Source organism: Tenrec ecaudatus, chromosome 13, assembly GCF_050624435.1.
Source record: "Tenrec ecaudatus isolate mTenEca1 chromosome 13, mTenEca1.hap1, whole genome shotgun sequence".
Taxonomy (NCBI): domain Eukaryota; kingdom Metazoa; phylum Chordata; class Mammalia; order Afrosoricida; family Tenrecidae; genus Tenrec; species Tenrec ecaudatus.
The window spans coordinates 36,123,853-36,148,453 of NC_134542.1; the positions used below are offsets into that span (position 1 = coordinate 36,123,853).

General features: G+C 39.6%; 1 protein-coding gene across 1 annotated transcript in view; it reads left to right on the plus strand.

The window, feature by feature from the left end:
* The first annotated feature begins 17,331 nt into the window (after nt 1–17,331).
* ICA1L (islet cell autoantigen 1 like) overlaps nt 17,332–24,601 on the plus strand; it is a 56,584-nt gene continuing 49,314 nt past the window's right edge. Inside the window, exons 1-2 of the mRNA XM_075529692.1 lie at nt 17,332–17,493; nt 20,152–20,224. Coding sequence (XP_075385807.1) covers nt 17,332–17,493; nt 20,152–20,224 — 235 coding nt within the window. The remainder of the gene's footprint in view (nt 17,494–20,151; nt 20,225–24,601) is intronic.

A 24,601-nucleotide genomic window follows, 5' to 3' on the forward strand; every position in this document is an offset into this window, starting at 1 on the left:
TCCTCAAGAATATTTTACAGCCTCTTAGTACCATATAGGAAATACATTGGATTTCATCGCTAGACTCTTTAATACAACATTATCTCATCAATGCCCCTGTCATGGAATTTCTGGGAAACTACATCTATACCTTCGCTGAGGTTGAGAGCCCAATTAATGGATTAAGCGAGTTAGTAGCTTAGTTCTCTCACTTGAAGACGTCTCGTGTTGATATAATGGATTTGTTCCATGTTACTCAGGGCCCAGTGTTCTTTCCCTACTAGAACATGGCCTCGTTATCCTATGACTGAGAAGTACAACTCAAGTTATCACATCAATTGCTTATAAAACGTATATTTTAATGCCAACAAAGTGAGTAACTGGAGCCAGAATAGTCATATACATAATTGTCTCAATTTCATATTTATGGTCTCTGGAAATTTAATCTTCGAAGATAGAGATTCATATTCTTGTTCTTTGATGGTCTCTAAATGAGCTTTAACTGGCAGGCAGAATGTCTTCTAACCACCCAGTCTGGGCCTGTCAAGTGTATGTGTAGACTAGTCCCTTAACTGAAGAGAGACCTGTTTCTTAGATGGAATGGACCAAAAAAGGAAATGGTGTCAAGTACTGGTCCCTCATCTTTTCTCTATTCAGGTTCTAAGGAAGGATACGTTTAGGGTTTAAGCATTCTTTCTTGTGACAAATATATCAGTGACCAAGTCTTTTGAACAAAGATTGTCCCTGGTGGAACTCTGCCTCAAGGAAGTCAAGTGGAGATTGTGTTCCAGGAAGAAAACTATGAGAGGCCAGTAGAAGCATGGAAATTGGGTCATTACAATTGCTTTCCCATCCCCTCCACTGTCTTTCTTTTCTTTCTTTTTTTTTTTACATTTTATTAGGGGCTCATATAACTCTTATCACAATCCATACATATACATACATCAATTGTATAAAGCACATCTGTACATTCTTTGCCCTAATCATTTTCAAAGCATTTGCTCTCCACTTAAGCCCTTTTTCCCCCTCCCTCCCCGCTCCTCCCTCCCTCATGAGCCCTTGATAATTTATAAATTATTGTTTTTTCATATCTTGCTCTATCCGGCGGCTCCCTTCACCCCCTTTTCTGTTGTCCGTCCCCCAGGGAGGAGGTCACATGTAGATCCTTATAATCGGTCCACTGCCTTTCTTCAGAAGCAGAAAGCCACTTCTCAATGTTCCAACTACCTCTACTGTGGTTACATCAGAGAGACAGCCTTTTGCTGGCACACTGATTAATCTTGTTTAGCTGCTAACAGGTCAGAGGTTTGGACCCACCAGCCACCTCTCTGGAGGAGACAAAAAGAGGCACTCTGTTGCCTGAAAGACCACAGTCTAGGAGATCCTATGTGGCAGTTCTACTCTGTCATATAGGGTCACAAAGCGGTACTGGAACACAACAGTTTTGTTTCTAAAATCTGCTTGGAGAATTAGGTAGATCTGCTTTTCAGAGCTAGGAGGCAGTGCTCAGGACCTGCCAACCAGTACTGAGTTGTCATGGTAAATACAATTCCAAACAGGTGTTCTTACCTCATGTGTTGGACAGGGTTCTCTAAAGCAGCGGTCCCCAACATATGGGCCATGACTTCTCTGGGAGTTCAACGACCCTTTCACAGGGGTCGCCAGATCCATAACAGTAGCAAAATTAGTTATGAAGTAGCAGCGAAAATAATTTTATGGTTGAAGGGGTCACCATAACATGAGGAACTGTATTAAAGGGCCTCAGTATTAGGAAGGTTGAGAACCACTGCTATAAAGAAACAAAACCGGGACATTTATGATTTTAGATAGATAGGTACAACATAAACAGCTAAGTAGTCCACAGAGCAGTACAAATGGCTCAGTTCAACTCACTTATGTGAGACAATACCCTGGGAGTCCTTCAACTCATGGGGGCTGTTGGGTGCAAGTCAAGGAAGCAGACAGCTGAGTCTTCTGTAGAGCAATGAAGACAGTGTGGCCACAGGCAGCAAACAACAGGGTAGGTCAGTAACAGCCAGATGACAGGGTCCGACAGTCTCCGGCTCAAGTGATGTATGCAACAGCAGTGTGGCAAAGCAGGTCTCGAAGGAACCTTAAACTATAGCGACACAGTCCATAGGTTGGGTGTCCCACAGGTAGTGTAGCTTGCAAGTTGAAGCAGAGAACTAGCTAAGGTAGCCACACACTGGTCCGATCAGCAAGAGAGCAAATGAGCCATTTATCTCTTTGCCCTTGTGTTTATTGTCCAAGTTGGTACAATCCTACCTATCATGCCTCAGCAAAGGATTTTTTAAAATTGTTTTATTAGAGGCTCATACAACTCATCACAATGCATACATCAATTGTATAAAGCACATTTGTACATTCATTGCCCTCATCCTCAGTAAAGAAATTTTTAAGACATTTCTATTGTGGTGTAGTGGTTACGCATTGGGCTGCAGTCTTGAGGGTTGGCTGTTTGAAACCACCAGCAGTTATGGGAGACAGACTGGGCTTTCCATTTCTTTAACAGTCTCAGAAGCCCACAGGGGTCGCTACGAGCCAGCATTGACTTGATGGCTGTGAGTTTGGTTGATTGTCATAAACTTTCTCAATTTAAAATTAAGTTCAACATTTGCCTAATTACTGAATAAATCAATTCAAGGGGGGAAAATGTCTGTACCGAGATTGAGGGAAGGAGAAAAATATAAGATATGTAAGACACTGCCTTCAAAAGCATCACATTCTGACATGAGGTAACCATTAAAAATTTAATGACATGTCCTAGGTGCAAAGAAAGATACATAAGATAGAAAAGTAGCATAGAGAAAAGAGCACTGACCTTGAGGGGAGGGAGTTCATTGTCAAGAAAAACAAGAGTGACAACGGAGCCAGCCTTGGACGGGGAGGGGAAGTGGATGTGTGATGTTTCTGACGGAGCACTGAAGCATTCAAAATGACAGCTCCAAAGTATTGTGGGAGGTAGGCATCATAGTCATCTGCTGTGTTGTTTAATTTGCCCCTCTTAATAAAAAGCTTCTTCCAGGTCTTATCTAAGGTGATGAGCTTTTATATTGGAAAATGAAGAAAAGCAAGAAAAAGCAGTGATGCGTACCTATAGATTAAGTTATTTAAAACAATAGTTTTTCTGTGTATACTTGATCAGTGTTAATTATGTCCCATTAGAATGTTTCCTAGCGTTGTTTGTGAGAGAACTAATGAAAGCTTAAAATAGCTATATTAAAAAACCAAGTGATTGTATAACTGAACAGAAATTCTCAAAACAAGTGCCATTGGAATTTCTGATAACATTTAAGTCTGTTCATACAGGCTAAAATGTTTTTGATATAGTCGTTTTGAAAAATCTTAGTTTATATAAAGCAAATGTAAGGAGAAATGTTGGTCTTGATATTACTATATCCTATAAGGAGAGCTGGTGCCACAGTGGTTAAAGTGTTTGGTTGCTGACAGAAGTTTGGTGTTTGAGCCCACCAGATGCTCCCTGGGGGAAGAGTGTGGCAGTTTCTGTAAACATCACTGCCCTGGAAACAACGCAGCAGTTCCACCCGGGACTAAGAGGGTCAGGACAGGCTAGGATTGACATGATGCTGCTAAGTGGCAAGCCTTAGTCTTAAAGGAGAAAAATAGGACACTCAGGTTCTTCGTATCACGGGGTATCAAGAAATATCCAATCACCTTTTTTATAAAAGGCACTGATGGAAATTAGGCTCTTATGCATGTGACTTCCCTACTCAAAAACTGTACCAGGTGTAGAAAACAGGAACTTGATAACTTTCAAGTAATAGTTTTTAATGTAGGTTGTAATTGTTACAATTAGTAATTAGTAATGTTAATAAGCATTTTGTTCTGTGAGCCAGATGAATCTTGGTGTAAACAAGTTTTGTTTTCATTGCTGTTATTTTTTATTTAATATAACTAGGCTTTGTTTCAGTTCTGATGTGCATGTTTGAGTAGATTTTCTGGTGGTGTCTGTGAATTGGAAATAAGGTTGCACACAACCATAAGAATCCTGTGATATATTATCTGCATTTTACAAAAGAGGACGATCTGTTAAGTTCCTTGACTTACATATAGCCCAAAATTGGCAGAATCAGGGTTTTGACTTTAGTTTTATCTGAGTCTGCAGTACAAGATTCTAACTCATACATATTTAACCAATTCTTGGTTTATACATAAAATTATGTTTTTATAAAATGAGAATTAAGATTAAAATGTTATGAGACTAAAAGCTGGCCTGAGAAATAAAGATCTGTTCTAATAAGCAAATTTAAGATTACAAATTTGGACTCTAGATTTATAGACCCTCACATTCCAAGTCGTTTAATTATCCCTTTTCTAATTAGCGTGTAAAATTGAAGTCTACCGTGGGGTGAAGTTCTGGTGATACAGTAGGATGTTTATTACATATTGATGGAAAATTAAATATGACCTTTCTGCAAATGTTTGTGCTTCTAAGTAAAATTAAATCCATTAGAAAAGTTCTGTGTAGATAATAGGTGCGGTGGCATCACGTAAGCTTCAACAGAAACGTTCCCTGGCCTCGTGCCATCCTCACGATTGTTTCTGTGCCTGAACCTACTGTTGCAACCATTTCGTCCAGAACATCTTGCTGAAGGTCTTCCTGTTTTACACTTACCTGGTACTTTACCTAGCAGGATACCCTCCAAGGACTGACCATATCAATCCAGTCAAGTTGGATATCTTATCCAGCAGCTCAAAGATTATTAAGCTCATTCAAGAAACATTTATTACCTATCCTGCCCTGGAGGAGCACAAGTAACTGCCCGAGTCGCTAAAATCATTCTTACACTGCCACCACGTGCATATATATATATATTTTTTTTTAGGAAAAAGAGCCTTGGTGATATAATAGTTACACATTGGGCTATTAACCACAAGCTCAGAAGTTCAAAACCACCAGCTGCTCCCCAGAAGAAAGACAAGGCTTTTTACTCTGGTAGAGGCAGTCTTGGAAACTCACAGGGGCAGTTCCACCCTGTCCTAGAGGGTCACTGAGTTAGAACCAACTCCATGGCTGTGAATTTTAGTTTGAAGTAGAAAAAGTGGTAAGGTATAAATGCTAATTTTTTGTGGCTTGTCAACAACATGTGTCTTTTTGCAATTTTCTCTGAACCAACAGATCCCCCTCATCCTTGGACTTCTTCGTGTGTTCCTTGTAGATACTTTTCAGCTTCAGATTGAGTTGACAATGCTGGTTTAATAGCCTCTCCAGGAAAGCTTTGTTTTGTTGGAATGAACCTTTCCTAAAATGTTCCAAAACTTAACCATGCTGGGCACTGTAGTTCGAAACTCATTTTGCTTGCTGTATTGGCTTCTTCTGTTCTCAGGTGTGTGGTGTTAGATTTGGGTTTCTAGAGAAGCAAAACCCATGATGCTTGTATGCATATAGATTTATATTGGGAAATGGCTCACCATTGAAGTGGGCAAGTCCAGTCTGATTCAAGTTCCGGGGTCTCATAAGCTGAAAACTTCTGACTCCCGTAGCTGCAAGGCTGATGAATGGGAAGCTGGAAGATGACACAGGAAGACCACAGGTTGATGGCTGTTGAGCTGGATGAATCTAAGATTAGCAGTCTGCTAATGACTCCTGGCATCTGCATATATAACAGGAAGTCAACAAACTAGATGCAAGATCCACAGGAGTGAGGTAGCTTCCACTCAGTTTATACTAGGAGTAGGCCACACACTGAAACCTCCCTCGATTGTATTTTTTTAAGGTGACCAGATTCTGTGTCCAAATTTATATCTGTATTATTTAATAGCCCTCCCTTTTGTCTCTTGCAAAGCTACTTCTAGTTTTTAAGGCACCTTGTAATATTTCTAAGTATCAGTTGTAATTAAACTTGTAACACTTGTAATTAACATTTTAAAGATGATTTTTAAAGTCACAAACATTTTGAAATAATTTATGGAATGATCTCTCAGTTTTACTTTGCTTTATTTCCATTTCTTTAAAAAAATTTTTTTAATTTCTATTTTTCCTGAGGTTTTTCAGCTTTCAACTTGCCATTTTTCCAGGAAGACTCATTTTTGGCCAAAAAAGTATGGTTATGCATATGCATTTGAGGGAAGTTATTAAGTTATGGGAGACCAGGTGGCGTAGTGGTTATGCGATCCACAAGGTCAGTAGTTAGAATTGACAAGCCGCTCTATGGGCGAAAAGAGGCTTTCCACTCCCGTAAACAGTTAAAAGTCTTGGAAACCCATAGAGGCAGTCCGACACTGCCTTTATAAAGGCCGCTATGAGTTGGAACCGACTGAATGGCGGTTTTGATTTTTGCTTGGATTAACAGTTATTAATCTTTACACGTTTAAAATGATGTGGCACGTGGTCTCTGCCATGTGCCAAGGCACTGGTACTGGGTAGCGCCCGAAAGATTCAGGAATGACTGGTTTACCTGTGGTTCTGGCATGTGCTGTGGGGGCTCCGGAAAAGGAATAAGGCAAGTGGGGCCCTGGCTCAAAAGGAGACTGAGAGTTCCCAGGTGGTACAGTGGTGCGCTGCTGACCACAAAGTTGGCAGTTCAGAAGCACCAGCTGCTCCGGGGGAAAGACGAGGCTTTCTATTCCCGTGAAGAGTTACAGTCTTGGAAACGGAGAGGGGCAGCTCCACCCTATCCTATAAGTCGGAACCCGATCAATTATCCTTTAGTCGGAATGACGAGGGCAGCGCGAGGTGAGGGTTAACCCGCCACGCCTTAGGTCGCAGCCCCAGTTGCTCCTAACGTGCTGGTCAGTTGCGTGTGTGCTTCCAGTTTACACGGAGGCGCTCGGAAAGAAGGCAGCACGTTCGCTGCAGGCCAGCCCCGGGCCGAGCCGGAGCCGGGTCCCCGCGCGGCTTGGACCAGGGCTCCCGGGGGAGCGAAGCGGGGGGCCGGGCTGGGGCCGGCTCCTTCGCCGGCGCCGCGCGGTTCCAATCGCCCGCCTCCGCCGCTGGGCCCGCCCCTCCCCGCGCCGGGCGGGCGGAGGGCAGCGGCTGCGGGCGGAGGGCGGCCGCACCGACCTCGCGGGGCCGCGCGCACCGGGGGACCCGCGCGTCGTCGTGGTGAGCGTCCGGGGCCCCTCGCACGGCTTGCTCTCAGCAGAGGCCGGCCGCGCCCCCCGCCCCCCGCCTCCGCAGGGACTCGGTCCCCAGCCCCGAGCTCGGGTTCCCATGGCGACGCGGGGGCGGGGGGGCGGGAGGCGTCCGGCACGCGCGCGCCGCTTCGCGGGGGCTCGTCCCTCCTCGGTTCCCGCGGGGCCCCGGCTCCCGGCCTCCTGCCCGGCGAGGCCCCGGCTCGAGCTGCCGCGGCTGGGCCGGGCGCGCGGGCCCGGAGAGGTGGCGTGGGGTGGCGCGTCCTCTGGGGCCCCAGGGCGCGACCGTGCACCGTGGCCTGAGGTTGGTTTGAATGAATGCTCTCGAAGGTGGGCATCGTTTCCACTAGACACAGGTGATCACAGCTTAGGTGCCTTTTCTGCGGACCTTTTAATTTTTTTATTTATTTTGTAACGGGAACGCCTTCCGTAGAAACGAAGTGGGAAACGCTTGGGGGAAAACGGCAAACAAAGCCTAGATGGGCGCTCTGGGGTCAGCGTCCGAAATGCACGCGCACTGGCGGGGGTGGGCGCCCTGCCCTGGCCGGGCTTGTGGGGCCTGGAAACGCGATTCCTCTGGGCAGGTGCCCGAGTGACGTCAGCGGTCAGCTACCTGATGCTCGAGAAAGATGGAGACGGGAAAAGACCCGCCCCGGCCCCGCCAGTCAAATCCGCGCTGTTGTCGATTTACCAGGAGAGGGAGTGGGGCTGTTTTCAATGGTTTATAATAACATGAAAGCGTATTGGGATATCACCATCGCTCATAGATTTTCTCAAAGTATTCTCATATTGATTAGGAGTGGAAGTCGATACACAGTACTTTAACCGTCTTGACAGAAATATTTAGAGAATATCCACAGGTGCCTCATGTTTCAGTATTTATTGGCCAAATAAACATCTAATGATACGTTTGCACTTCTCTTTAAATTGATATTTTGTTTTTGTTAAGGATACACGGCAAATGTATACTAATTTCACAGTTTTACATGTATAACTAAGTGGCATTCGCTCCATTCTTTATACAACTATTCTCACCCTCCTTTTCGGAGTTGTCCCTAGAGAGGAACATAAACTCACTGCCCCCTGAAGTTCCCATCTAATCTATTTTTTAAAATTATTTTGGGGGGCTCGTACAACTCATCACAATCCATACATACATCCACTGTGTCAAGCACATTTGTACATTCATTTCCCTCATTCTCAAAACATTTGCTCTCCACTTAAGCCCCTGGCATCAGCTCCTCATTTTCCCCCTCCCTCATGAACCCTTGATAATTTATAAATTATTATTATTTTGTCATATCCTACACCATCCGACGTCTCCCTTCACCCACTTCTCTGCTGTCCATCCCCCAGGGAGGAGGTTATATGTATTCTTGTAATCGGTTTCCCCTTTCTACCCCTTCCTCCCTCCACCCTCCCCATATCACCACTCTCACCACTGGTCTTGAGGGGTTCATCTGTCATGGATTCTCTGTGTCCATCTAATCTTTTTGTTTTTATTTTTAAACTTTTTACTATGAATTAGGCGAAGGTTTACAAAGAAGATTATTAGTTTTACCTTCAACAATTTGTGCATAATATGTTTTACCTCATCCATGTCAATCCCCTCAGTGTATCATCTCCCATCCCACTTGCTCTGTGTCCCTTCCTACTCCATCCATTACCCTCTGCCCTTGGAAAAGTGCTGCCATTGTGGTCTCAAAATGGTTGATTGGTGAGTTCAGTTCCACTTCTGAAAGGTAAGGGCTATCCTCTTGAGGGCCCCACCAGTCTCCTATTTGACCAGTAAAGTCTGGTCTCTTTCATTTTTTATAGAAAACCATTTTATTAGGACACAATCCAGATATTCAGTTCAGTAAGGCTTGGTCTCATTTATGCTACTGGGTTCTGCTCCATATTTTCTCCCACTCTATCCAGGGTCTCCCAATATATCACACTTTTTCCAAGTCATTTTTATAGATGTACAACTTATTGGCAGCAATTAGAATAATTGGCTGTGCAATCTTACCTTTAGGCAATGAAGTTTTTCCATTACCACTAACCTACCTTTCCTCCACTCCTATCTGCCTCGGGCAACCACTAATCAACTCTTGGTCTGCATACATTCCTTTAACTTCTTATATAAGTGAGGTCGTAGAATATTTGTCCATTTGTGAATGACTTATTTGACTCAGTGTAACATTTTCAGACTTTGTCCATGTAACGTGTCAACACTTTATTTCTCCCATTCACTGAGTACTATGCCATTGTATACATCATATACCACATTTTGTTTATCCGTTTATGTGTTGATGGTCATTTAGATTGTTGCCATCTTTTAGCTGTTTTGAGTAGAGCTGTAGTGATACTAATATACAAGTTTGTTGGAGCCTCTGCTCTTATATCTTTGGGGTATGTGTCTGAGAATGGAACTGCCGGGTCATGTGATTCTAGTTTTATTTTTCTGAAGAACATGCACAGTTCCCTAGCAGCTGTGCCAGTTTGCATTCTCACCAGCAATGTATGCATCCCAATTTCCCAACATCGTCACCAATATTTATTATTTTCTGGTTTTTATTCAATAAAAAAAATCTTAGCCATTTTATTGTGATTTTGATTTATATCTGATTTCTAATGATGCTGATCTTTTCATGTGTTTGGAGACAATTTGAATGTATTCTTTGATAAAATGTCTGTTTTGCTCCTTTATTTTATGATTGGGATTATGTCTTTTTGTTAAGTTGCCAAGGGTTTTATATAAATTTTCATTAACAAATACATATTGGATAGATAGCTTCTAAAGATACAAGGTGGTAGCTAGTCTTTGCTTTTTTTGGTAGTGTCTTTTAATAAACAAGTTTTTAATTTTTAGGAAGTTTCATTTATTTTGTCTTACGTTAGCTCAGCGGTTCTCAACCTGTGGGTTGCGACCCCTTGGAGGTCCAACGACCCTTTCACAGGGGTCGCCTGATTCATAACAGTAGCAGCATTACAATTATGAAGTAGCAACAAAAATAATTTTATGGTTGGGGGTCACCACAACATGAGGAACTGTATGAAAGGGTTGCGGCATCAGGAAGGCTGAGAACCGCTGTTAGCTAGCATGCTAGATGATCCATTGTTGAAAGCTCAGCCTAGCAGCATTGCCCTGACTGTTCTAAGAATTTCAGTTTTAGTTTGAATGTTTAGGTCCTTAATTCATTTTTAATTCTGTTTTTTTGTGTGTGTGTGGTGTGAAGCATGGATCTTATTTCATTTTTCCACATATGGAAATCCATTTCTTTCAGCACTGTTTCTGAAAGACACTGTTCATTCTCTATTGAATGGGCTTAGCAACCTTGTCAAAAAACAGTTAACAAAACAAAACAACAAATCAGTTGACACAGATATGTGTGGGCTTATTCCTGTACTTTAAATTCTGTTCCTTTGATCTGTGTCAATTGCTACACCGGCACCAAGTTGTTTGAATTACTCTTATTACTGTGTAGTATGTGTAGGGTCAGGAGGTGTGGGTCTTTCTACTGTCTTCTCTACATTGTTTCTAGCTATTCAATACTAATTAGTTTTCTATATAAATTTGAGGATTGACTTTTCTGATATGTATATATTTTCATATGACCAAAAATTTTAGTGAAGTTTTATATTTATTATGGATAACATAGTAGTCTTTTTTAACACAGTAGTCTTTAAATTTCCATATTTATTTAGTAGTGCAAAATGATTGTATAAGGCATTGTTCTAATTCTCAGTAATTATAATTTCCAGACAGATTATTTATAATTTTCCTTTAGAAAATGCACAGAAGCCAGCCAATTCAAAATGCAAAAGCTGCAAATATGGGACTGGTGGGCAAAGCAGGGATCCACATTTTTACTCTATTTGTAAAGTAATTAATAAGAAAATTTATAGCAGTGACAACCAGAACAAAATATTAAATATCAGTTATAAAATGGGTAATATATTTTGTTCTATTTTACTGCCCAAATGTGTGATTTTGTTGTTTGATAATACCATATGCTTAAACTTTTTCTTATTTTTATAGTTTACATTTTCACTAGTCACGGTACAACCTTTAAAATGTCATTTTTATGTTAGCAACAACAGATGGAGTCTGGGAAAATATTTAACTGTTTGTTAAGTAGACGGTTTCCTTGTGTGAAGTCACTATTGTTATTTAGTAATATCCTCATTTGTCTATTTTGTCTCCTTCATTGTATTCGTCTCTACATTTTTGCCTTTTTCCTAAGTCAGCGTAAAGGTCTGCTGAGATCCAGTGTTGCTGTTAGGCGCATACGTCATTTCTGACTCACTGCTGCCCTACGTACCAAAGAAAGGCATTGCCTAGCTGTGCCGTCCTCTCAGTGGTAAGGTGTCAGCCCGCTGCTGCAGCCATGGTGTGAAGCATGCCTGTCGAGAGTGATCGACATTTTCACTGCCTTACTGTTTCGTCAGTCTCCATGTCCTTTCCCAGGTTCTGGTCTCTTTTGATGACATGTTCAGAGTACCTGAGGTAGAATCTCATCGTCATTGCTTCTAAGGAGCATTCTATTATACTTCTTCGGTGTTCTTTTGGCACTCCATGGTACTTTCAATATTCTTTGCTTGCACCAGAATTCAATTGCATCGATTTCTCTTCATTTCTCCTTATTCAATGTCCAATTTTCATCTGCACGTGAGGAGATTGAAAGCACTGGCCAGGGTGTGGGTCAAACGTACCTTCGTCCTCAATAGAACATCCTTGCCCTTCAACACTTTAAAGAGGTCTTGGATCCAATATTCATAATTAAAAGTTAGTAACTTTTTATATATCTGCTTATTCTTTTCCCATCATTGACTCCTTTGAAAACATTTATTTTTTGCTTGTTTTTCATTATTTTCTTTTCATATTATTTTATTTTTAATCATTTTATTGGGGGCTCATACAACTCTTTATCACAATCCATACATACATCAATTGTGTTAAGCACATTTGTACATTCGATGCCCTCATCATTGTCAAAACATTTGCTCTCTACGTACGTTGTTTTCTTTTTACTGTGGTAAATATACACATAAGAAAATATTCACCCATTCAAACACTTTATGCATATCATTGATTACATACATCATGTGCTTCCATCACCACTTCCCTTCTCTAACTTCCCCACCCCCAGCAACAGGAGCTCAGTGACTCCCTGGCCAGTGCTTCCGTCTTCCTCCTTAGGCCACTCCTGGAGCCCACCAATAAGCTTGGTCCCTGTACGGTTGTCTGCTTCATATAACATGAGGTTTTTTTCATTTCTTTTTTGTACTTAATTTAGTTGATAGATTTTCTTAATTAAAACTCAAGCTCAAATAATGCAGTGTCTATATTTATAGCAATCATTACTTTTTGCTCATATACAGAAATGAAAACATTTTCAATAAGGCAAAAATTACTTTTCCACCCTATTCATCCTCTCCTTGCCCGCTTTCATGCTTAATCACGCAATTACTATCATGGGTTGGTGTCCATGAATTGTTGTTTGGTTTTAAAAAATAAATCCCTTTATTTTAAATACATTCATTAATGTACTACATGTTTTAAATATTTAAATAAATTATATTGAATATAGCCCAAATTTATTTTTCCAATCAGTTTAAATTGTGATAAAATCTATATAATTTTGCCGTATTTAAATATACCATCCAGTGGTGTTAATTACATTCACAATGTTGTACAGTCATCACATTATTTCTGAAACTTTTCAGCACCCCAAACAAAACTCAATACCTATTAAGCAAATCAATCATTCCCCTGATATCCATTATCTAGTAACTACTAATCAACCTACTTTGATCTCTATGCATTTACCTATTCTAGGTATCTCATTTAAGCAGGATCATACAGTATGTTTCCTCTTATGCCTTATTGAGCTTAATATTTTCAAAGTTCATTCATGTAGTAGCATGTATCAGAACTTAATTTTCTGTATAACTTAGTACTCCACTATATATACATATGCCACATTTTATTTATTTATTCTACCTAATGGCTGTTGTAAACAGGGCTATAATGAACATTGGTGCATTAGTCTAAATATTTCTTTTGAAATCCATTTGAGTTGATGTTAATAGATCTAGTACCAAATATAATGGTTTTAATTGCTTTATATAAAATTCTGTTGTGAATATACCATATTTTTATTCACATAGCTATTGATTAATTTTTCTGGTTTGCTTTCAGTAATTTAGTTATTTCTGTTATTCAATTTCCCAGCTTTTCATTTGTAATTTTGACACAGTGATGAAATAAACACATTTGTTTATTCAATAAATATTGATTATCTAATGTGTGCTCCACACTACTTGCTTACAAACAGATGAAACCCTCAGCCCACATAGAGCTTTAAATATACTGTAGTGGAATTGCTATGTCATAAAGTAGAAGTATGTTTAGTATTATAAGGACCTGCCAAAACTTCCCAAAATGATTGTACTATTTTAAACTTTCATCAGCAAGTTGTAAGATTTCCACTAACTCAGAACCTCACTAATTGTGGTGCTGTCGTCTTTTCCAATTAAGCCATTCTAATGGGTTGTGCAGTGGTAAATCATTTGAGTTGTGAATTCATATTTTTATAAAATATTTTTTTTACTGCTGAGGGGTACTGTGGGGGAAAGGAGCATCCCCAACAAACTATCACGGGTCCAGCAGGCGCACTGGTACGGCGATAAGTAAAGATTATAGTAAAATCATAGAGAGCATGAGAGATAGAAGAGAGATTGAAGTAATGGAGTCAAACACAATTCATGGTAGCATGCTCACCTCAGCCCCGCTTGGTGGTTCTCGTGGGGAGAGCCTGAGAGTGAGAGCAGGGCCCAGCTTTATTGCTAAACAAGGCTTATCATTTTAGGGGGGGCGTGATTACAGGTAGCCAAACGTGACAGGAAGGGGCAGTACAATAGGCATACACGTCATAGGATAGGCATAAACGTGACAGGAAGGGGATGAGCCCATAGGAAGGGAGGGGACTAGAGTCCTATGTGTGATAGATGGGCGGACCCTAGATTCACGATGGCAGCCTAACTTTGGTCACACTTGCATGGGCTACACCTCTCAGGTCTCCTACAAGGAAACAGTCAACTACTATGCTTATCTGAAGGGAGTGGGCCCTACTTGTGGGATAAACAGTGGTGACTGCTTGCTCTGGATGACTGATAACCCTTAGGAAGAATAACCCCTGACCTACTTCTGTTGACCTCCAAGTGTATAGTCATTCGCCACGTGTAGCAAGCAGCTAAGTTTGGCATATATATGGGGGATACAACTTTGGAGAAATCTGTTTCCCACAGGGTACTCTGTTGCATGCATAGACCATAGTTTGTTTATTTTATTTATTTTTCCATAATTTGTTTATATATTCACCTATTGATGGATATTTTGGTTTATGGACATTCTAATTTGGGGCATTATAGATAAAGATGGTATAAAACATCTATGTTCAAGTTTTTATATAGGCATATATTTTCATTTCTTTGGGGTAAATACCTAAGAATATAGCTAGTTGTTGGGTTATGTAGTAAGTGTAAGCAACTTCATAACAAATGGAGAAGAGATTAAAGTAGCCAAGGATTTAATTTTAGTTAGATCCACAATCAATGCCCTTGGAATCACCAGTCAAGAAATCAAATGACATACTGTACTGGGCAAATCTGCTGCAAGAGACTGCTTCAAAATGTTAAAAAGCAAAAGAATAAAATACACTGGAACCAAGCAAGCCAGGATATTTTCATTCACCCAGTATGCATGTGAAAGCTGAATAGAGAATTGGGTAGAACAAAGAAGAATTAATGCATTTGTGTTATGGTGGAGACGAATGATGTTGAATATACAGTAGACTGCAAGAAGAACAAGGAAATCTGTCCAGGAAGAAGTATACCTAGGATGTTCCTCAGAAGCAATGAAAGTGGGACTTTGTCCCATATCCTTGGATGTTATCAGGAGGGACCCACCAGTCCCTGGAGAAGGACATCATGCTTGTAAAGGTAGTAGGTTAGTGTAAAAGAAAGAGACTCTCAAACAAATGGATGCATTCAGTGACTATGAGGATGATTCAGGACTGGACAGTATTTTGTTGTACTTATTGTTTCTGTGAGTTGGTACCAATTCAACAACACCTAACACAGCGTTTTTATATATTCTGAACATGAATTTTGTCATATGTAGCAAATACATATACTCCATTTTCATTTCTAATATTGTCCTTTAAAGAGTAAAAGCTTTTAGTTTTTATGAAATTTATCATTTTTTATGCTTTCTGTTTACTATAGTATAAGAAATCTTTGTCTGCTACAAGACTGGATAGATTACATTTACATCTTTTGTACATGTTCAGTTTTGTGTATACACACAATTTTGTATATGGATACACATATGGCCAATTTTGGGCAATTTGATAGCCAGTTAGTATAAAACTATTGGCTAAAAATGATTCTGCCATTAAATTACTTTGATATTCATAAAAACCATTTGGCTATGTATTTATGGATCTACTTCTAGATTTTCTCATTTAATTTTTCTCCACAGTGTTTCGTAGTTTTTAATAATCTTCAAAGAAGAAACTGATCCACATTACTAATAAACCACATGGACCTCTTTTAGTCTGAGACCAGGACTAGATGGTGCCTGCCTACCATGACTGACAGTTCAGATCAGGGACACAATAGAAAGTCCCTGATAGAATGGGAGAAACATGTAGAACAAAACACACATTTTCTAGAAAGAGGCCAGATTTACTGTACTGAGATTTTCACCCTTTGAATTTCAAACTGAATGCCTCTCATGAGGTTTGTGGGGACTCATATGTGGTCAATTTGCATTTTTAATTGTCCACTCATATTTACAAGTGCATCTAATGAAAAGAGCTCTTCTGTTTCAGGTTTTTCTCAGGAATGCCTTTAAAGTAATTTTGTCAATGAAACAATTAAAAAATTTACATTCTATGCATTCTTATTTATTTATAGGTTGTATGTAATAATTATAATAATTCCTTGGACATATGTAACCATTCCGTTTTCAGGAGAGGTTTTGCATATGCGTTATCCCATTTGATCCTCGTAACTGAGATACTTTGCTTCTGGAGACTTTGAGGTTTAGCTGAGGACTGGGGAAGGTGTTGGCCTGACATTTATGGTAAACGTGGAAATAGAATTCTAAGTTGTGCTGGGGATTAGCCTTAATATTATTTTTTGACATAAGTATTGTGTTGGGTACTTTATCAAGAATATTTGAAATATAGTTTCCCCTGTTATTCTTTCAAAAAAAAACAAGATAGCATTTTTTTCTCTCTCTACCTTATGTACTTTTTCTCTATACTAATTCTCATGTATTGCTTATATTTTGAATTATCTTCCTGATTTCGTGAGCATTTTTTTCAAGTCTTCTTTCGTAGTTTCCGATTTTGTGTGCTACTCCGAGGTTGACAGAGTCTGGGGCAGACTGGCTCAGTGTTCCACTGCTACCTGAAAGATCAGGGTCACAAACAGGCTGCTGCTCCTTAAAAGACTTGGCAGTTGACTCCCTGGAAATTTTAAAAAACAACTCATAGCCACCTATAGGACAGGATAGAACTGCCCTTGTGGGTTTCTGAGACTCCACTTCTTCAAGGGAGTTGAAAGCCTACTCTTTCTCCTGTAATGTGGATCGGGGCCACTATGGGGCAGTCCTTTAATCTCCCAGAGCAGTGGTTCTCAACCTTCCTAATGCCAGGACCCCGTAACACAGTTCCGCACGTTGTGGTGAACCCCCAACCATAACATTATTTTCATTGCTACTTCATAACTGTAATTTTACTACTGTTACGAATTGTAAAGATCTGATATGCAGGATGTATTTTCATTGTTACAAATTGAACATAATTAAAGCATAGTGATTAATCACAAAACAATATGTAATTATATATTGTGAAATATTTATGTGTTTTCTGATAGTGCTTTGATGACCGTGGGTTGAAACCCACTGCACGAGAAGGGGTCACGACCCACAGGTTGAGAACCACTGCACTAGAAGGTTGCCATGAGTCGGAATTGAGCTCTTTTCTTAAAAAGTACAAGTTGTAATTACAACAAAAAGACTATAAAAGCAAGTATTAACATGTTTGACTGTTACCATTGATAAATCTATTTAGTATCTTTTTTCCAGTTTGTCAGTTGGATTAAATAGTGACTCAGTAGCTACTTATTCAAAATATTTTTGAAGAAGTTTAATTTGGGTCTGTTCCTTGTAGCCACCCCATGGATTCCTCTGGGCCACCCAGACCAGAAGGTAGCCAGTCAGTAGTGAGCAGAATGCAGAAGAAATATTGGAAAACTAAACAGGTCTTTCTCAAAGCCACAGGAAAAAAAGAGGATGAGCATGTGGTGGCATCTGATGCTGAGCTGGATGCTAAACTTGAGGTAAATCTGAGGATTTTTTTTTTAATATAGTGCATTGTATTAGACTGGGTTGACTAGAGAAACAAATCCAGAGACACTCATAAGAGAGCGCTTTATATCAAGAAGTAACTATGAATCAAGCAGACTTCCCAGCCCAGTCCCAATCAAGACCATAAGTCCAATACTAGTTCATAAATATGATCCTAGTCCATAAGTCCCTCTTCAGACTCATGAAGCCACGTGTAATGATCTAGAATGCAGGAAGATCACAGGCAGGTGGGTGCAAACTTGTGGATTCTGATAGGTCTCAGAGCGGCTTGCCAGCAAGAGGGTAAAGGCAGAGAGAGATGGGAGGTTCCCAGGATCCTCCTCATGAGGTCACGCCCACAAGGAGGCACCATCAATCTGTAACCTGATTGACAGGTTAGACTCCACCCCTCCACTTTTATATCTTCAGGTTGACATGAAATTATGTAAATACCACATACAAGTAACAACAAAGACATACTCTTTGCCATCTAGTAAATTCAGGCTCCTAGTGGCCTTGTATATATTGCATGTAACTATTACTTGAGACTATAGGGGAAATGATACATAGAAAGCTTTCACAATGAAGAATTTAGGGGAATAAATACAAACTTGCCCATAGAATAGTTTAGTTGTATCCAACTATTAATCAGATCTTCTGAATAGAAGGTCATGTTCACAGATTACAAGTTGAGTTAGTATTTGCTGAATTCAATAAGTCATTAACTAATTGCATAAAACATTCCTCCATCTAAATACAGGTATCTACATATATAAATATATTTATATATGATTATGGAGAAATAGATCTATGTGCATATATTTATAAGTTTAGTATTAAGGTAGCAGATGGACATTGGGCCTCCACTCAAGTACTCCTTCAATGCAAGAACACTTTGTTCTATTAAACTGGCATTCCATGACGCTCACCTTCCCAACATGATTACTAAAGACAAAGTGTGTGCATAAGCAAATGTGGTGAAGAAAGCTGATGGTGCCCGGCTATCAAAAGATACAGCGGCTGGGGTCTTAAAGCTTGAAGATAAACAAGTGGCTATGTAGCTAAGAAGCAACAAAGCCCACATGGAAGAAGCACACCAGCCTGTGTGATCACAAGGTGTTGAAGGAATCAGTTATCAGGCATCAAAGAACAAAAAATCCTATCATTGTGAATGGAGGGGAGTGCGGAGGGGAGACCCAAAGCCCATCTGTAGGCAACTGGACATCCCCTTACAGAAGGGTCAGGGAGGAGACGAGTCAGTCAGGGTGCAGTGTAGCAACGATGAAACATACAACTTTCCTCTAGTTCTTTAATACTTCCTCCCCACCATCATATTCCCAGTTCTGCTTTACAAATCTGGCTAAACCAGATGATGTACATTATCTGTTGTAAACACAGGGAATCCAGTACAGATGAAACCCCTCAGGACTAGTGGTGAGAATGGCGATGCTGGGAGGGTGAAAGGAAGGTGGGGTACAAAGGGGGAACCGATCACAGGATCTACATATAACCTCCTCCCTGGGGGATGGACAACAGAAAAGTGGGTGAAGGGAGACGTCAGACAGTGTAAAACATGACAAAATAATAATAATTTATAAATTATCAAGGGTTCATGAGGGAGGGAGGTAAGGAGGGAGGGGCAAAATGAGGAGCTGACACCAAGGGCTCAAGTAGAAATGTTTTGAGAATGATGATGATAGCAAATATACAAATGTGTTTGACACAATTATGCATGGATTGTGATAAGAGTTGTATGAGCCTCAAATAAAATGATTTTTTAAAAATTCCTCTTACAATTCCCACTAATAGAGAAAATCTATATATGATATATATATATATATTATAGCTTTAAGCTTAATATTTACAGATTTAATACATTCCCACTTGGGACCATATATTTATTATATATCATAATATGTTGAAGGGTCTTGATGTCAGATCTTATATCTCATTGAAATAAAAAACAGTTTTTATTTCTGTTAAAGACTAGCATTATTGAAGTACTTCTTAATGTCTCTTTTGGCTGTTTTTAAATGTGTAAAAATGGCCATGCAACATGTTAAACCTATAAATGTTTTATTTTTTTTAAATAATTATACTAACTAGAGAGAACTCCTGTCATGTATTTTAAGTAATTTTTATCTTATTTATTTATTTTAATTTTATTTTAAGTAATTTAAATGAAAAAACCTGGGTTTTTAAATGCAGTTTTACTAGTTTTACAAACAAAGCAATTTAAGGTAACTTAAAAATATTTGTAAGCAAGGGCTCTGTTAGTCTTAGAATACAATCATCATGTTGGAATTCTTAAAAATATAGGCCCAATGAAATAGGTCTTCATCTTTTAAGTGTTTTATTTTATTTTACAAATGGTCTCAGCTATTGCCATAACAAATATGGAAAAAGATGAAAAACTAACAAACTAGTTATTTGTGTTGAAAGTGTTCCTTTTGATTTCACTCATGGAGAAATCTTAAATTTGCTTCCTACATAAGAATTCAAAGCAAATGGAAGTGCTCACAGGCAAAGAACATAAGCATATTTAATATCGACATACTTTTGAGAAAATTCTACCAGTGAAGTGCTAATAATTGATAATTTGTGTTTATCTATGGTTCCTAAAATTGTTTTAATAAAATTTATATTTCAAGGTTTTTCACTGCATTCAAGAGACATGCACTGAACTTCTGAAGATAGTTGAAAAATATCAGCTAAGACTCAATGGTATGGAATTACAGATTATCAGCTAATTCACATTTACAAAAGCATTAGTTTGCATTTTTAAGATAAAAGACTTAGTGTAAAAGTGGAGTTTATTGAGTTACTTTGTTGTTTCTTGCCACACAATACAACTATTTAGAGTGACCATTCTCCCCAAACCAAAGCTTTTGAGTTGATGCCGACTCCTGGGGACCCGGCGGGGTTTCTGAGGCTAGACTACACATTGTTCTGGAAGCAGAGGGTCACATCTTTTTTCTGGGAGTGGGTATTGGGATCAAACCAGTCTTCTGTTTTGCAATGGACTGCTCTAACCTCTGCACCACCAGTTCATCTTTCAAAGACCCTAGTGTCCATCTGACGCATCAGGTTCATCTTGATTGTTTTCAGTTCTCCTGCCAATTTATTTGCCTTCGTCATTTGAAAAGTCACTCATTTGACTCTTTACTTGCCTATGGAGTTACTGTCTTGTGTTGTCTATGTTCCCAGGTAGAGAAACTTTGGAAATAATTGCCTGTGGACATAGTCTCCAATTCCCCTCTCTCAGCTACTCTTGTATTCACTCCAGTAGGTTTTCACCCTCATCACTCCATGGAATTGTTCTTGGCAAGGTTACGAAGATCTAAACTCAATAGCTAATTTTCAATCCTTATTTCACTTATCAGATTGTTTATCACAGTTGAATGTGCCTCCTTGTAGATATAACCATGCTTCCCTAGCTTCCCTCCTACTGGTCGTTCTTACTATCTTGCTTTTGCTGGGTTCTCTCGTCTTAGACCTCTTCAGAGGGGCCCAATCTCTGCGTCTCCACTCTTGTTTTAACTGCAGTAGCTGTCTGTCCCTATTGGACCTGGCCCCTTCTCTGATCCTGGTTACCTGCTTGATCTCCTTTGCTAAAACTTTCACCTCTCCTTGGTCTCCTCCAAAGCAGGCACTGCATTTGCATAGCGGGCTTCCTTACTTTCTTTGTGTTATGTAGGATGACTTCTTGTTAATGATCCCTTTCTTGACTTTATATGTAAAATACAGTGCTAATTCCTGTTGCAATGATTGTTGTTAGGGGCCATCAAGTTGGTTCTAATTCATAATGACCCTGTCTACAGGAGAATGAAGCACTACCTGGTTCTGCTTTATCCTCACAATTGTTACTATGTTTGACCTTATTGTAGTCATTTTGTCCTCTACCTTGTCGAGTGTCTTCTTTTAGCTGACATATTTTATCAAGCAGGATATCCTTTTTCAGAGACTGGTCTCTCCTGATAACATATCCAAAATACATATCCTTGCTTATAAGGAGCAGGCTAGCTGTATTTCTTCTAAAAGAGATTTGTTTGTTCTTTTGGCAGTCTTAGGTGCTTTCATTCTTTGCCAGCACCATAATTCAAATGCCTCAATATTTCTGCAGTCTTGTTTACTCATTGTCCAACTTTCATATGCACAGGAAGCACTTAATAACATTCAACATTCTGTATGTTTTATCTTTTTATCTATTGTTTTTCCTTCTAGAATATTCTCTAGTTAAGAACAGGAAGCTGTTTTATTTTATTCTTTGCCTGTAAAACTTAGAAATAATACCTGGCAATTAATCAGTTATTAATAAATATTTGTTCAATGAATGTATGACTTTTATGTGGAGCTATTTAGTTTCATCTCATTACTTTATAACCAAAGCTCTTACATTATCCCATTAAAGCTAGAAATTCAGTTGCATGATTATTCAATTATGTTATGAATATTTGGAAATAGCAAGGCTCTCTGCTTTTTCCAAAGAAATAGTTGGGGAAACAACTTTTTGTAATACATTAAGAGATAACACAAAATAGTATAATTGAGTTCAGAATAGTGATACAGACATAAGTCTGAATCCCAGGTGTGAAAATAACTAAAGTAGTAAAGTCAATTCTAGATGATAAGGAACCCTAGTGGTGTTGTGGGTTAGGTATTGTGCTGCGAATCGCAAGGTCTACAGATCAAGCTCACCAGCTGCTCTGAGGGAAAACAATGAAACCATTTGTTCTTTAAAGATTTAGTTTCAGAAGCCATAAAGGACCATTCAACCATTCACTATGAGTCAGTCAACTTGACAGAAATGGTAGATAGATGATAATTGAGATAAAAAACTTAAACTGTTTTCATAAGTTGAGTACGTGGAAAAAGAAGAGATTTGGAGTTAGGGGAGCTTAAGGAATGAAAACAGCCTACATAGGCAGAAGATTTATAATTGGGAGTTGGAGTAGAGCTAAGGTAAACCGGAATGTTAGAGTTAGATTCTTAAGGACCTTAAATATTTTATCAAGAAATAAAGCAATCAATCACATTCATTGGACAAAGAACATAGAAACATCGGCTATTTTTATGTCCTGCATTTTACCCTGAAATCATTAGATCTTTTGGAACCCTGGTGGAGAATTTCAGAACAAGGGAGATTCACATATAATGATTTGTGTACTTTCTCCTCGAGACAGTGTACAAATGTGTGATTTCTTGAAGCAGATTCTGTTAATAATCTTATGGGAATACATTAGACAAATGGCGTAGAGTAGCCTAGCACTGCAAACCCTCATGAGAACCACCTGACGGGGTTACACCTGGGTTGCGGGGCCTCTGTCATTTTTGGCAGGCAGAGCCTTACAGAGCATCAGCACGGATTCGGCTTCATCGCCTACGCTCTCTGCACCTACAGGAGTCAGGCTCAATGAGAATCAAGTTCTGTTGATACTTTGCCACAGTGAAGTGCTGTAGTTTTCATGTGGTCTTTTGAATCATCTCAAAATTAATTTTTTCTAGTAGCTTTCATTGAGATGTGTTTTACGATCATCTGATTGAAAAGAAACAAAATCTGTGCATCCCTGAAGTAATCAGAATATTAATATTAATTCTGCCCATTCTAGATTAGGTTAGCTGTTGATAATCTAGGACATGGTCCTAATAAAGATAATACAAAGGAAAGCAGAGACACCCTTGCCGTAATGCTCTGCCCCTCTCCTGGGGTCACTCTTGCAGGGACAGCAGGGAGAAGCTGCAGGAGCAGAGATGGCAGGACAGACAGCCTGAGTGCCCTTGCTGCCGCACAGGTGCCCAGAAGCAGTCCTTTCCGTTTTTAGCTTCAAGTTTTCTACCTGTGAAGTTAGGCATAACATTTGTAAACCTTCCCCTCCCCCCCTTTTTTTTGCACTTTATAGTTTGAACAGTTCCTGGACTTGTCTTTTATTATTATTAGTGTGTCTAACTTCAAAAATTATGTGGTAAAAGACCACATCTTTGTTTTGCTTTTTACCTTTAACTTGTAAACTGATCTGTTTTATACAATACACTTAAAATGCTTCACTAGAAAAAAATACAAAAAGACACTTTAAAATGAGATTTAAATTTAAAGAATAGTCAGGTTGGTCTAAATAGTTATCCTCTGTCAGTTGCTGTTGAATTACTGTCGACTCATGACCCCAGGTGTATCACTCACACTGGGCTCCAGGGTTTTCAATGGATGTTCTTTTTTTCTTTTTAAAAAAAATTTATTGGGGCTCATACAATTCTTTTCACAGTTCATACATATACATACATCAATTGTATAAAGCACATCTGTACAGTCTTTGCCCTAATCATTTTTTTCTCTTTTCTTCTTTTACATTTTATTAGGGACTCATACAACTCTTACCACAATCCATACATATACATACATCAATTGTATAAAGCACATCCATACATTCCCTGCCCCAATCATTCTCAAGGCATTTGCTCTCCACTTAAGCCCCTTGCATCAGGTCCTCTTTCCCCCCCCCCCTCCCTCCCCATTCCCCCCTCCCTCATATGCCCTTGGTAATTTATACATCGTTATTTTGTCATATCTTGCCCTATCCGGAGTCTCCCTTCCCCCCTTCTCTGCTGTCCCTCTCCCAAGGAAGAGGTCACATGTGGATCCTTGTAATCAGTTCCCCCTTTCCAACCCACTCACCCTCCACTCTCCCAGCATCGTCCCTCACACCCTTGGTCCTGAAGGTATCATCCACCCTGGATTCCCTGTACCTCCAACCCTCATATGCACCAGTGTACAGCCTCTGTCCCATCCAGCCCTGCAAGGTAGAATTCAGATCATGGTAGTTGGGGGGAGGAAGCATCCAGGATCTGGGGGAAAGCTGTGTTCTTCATCGATACTACCTCACACCCTAATTAACCCATCTCCTCTCCTAAACCCCTCTATGAGGGGATCTCCATTGGTCGACACTTGGGCCTTTGGTCTCCACTCTGCACTTCCCCCTTCATTTAATATGATATATATACATATATACATATACACATATATACACATACATACACATACATACACACACATATCTTTTTTTTTTTGCATGATGCCTTATATCTGGTCCCTTGGGCACCTCGTGA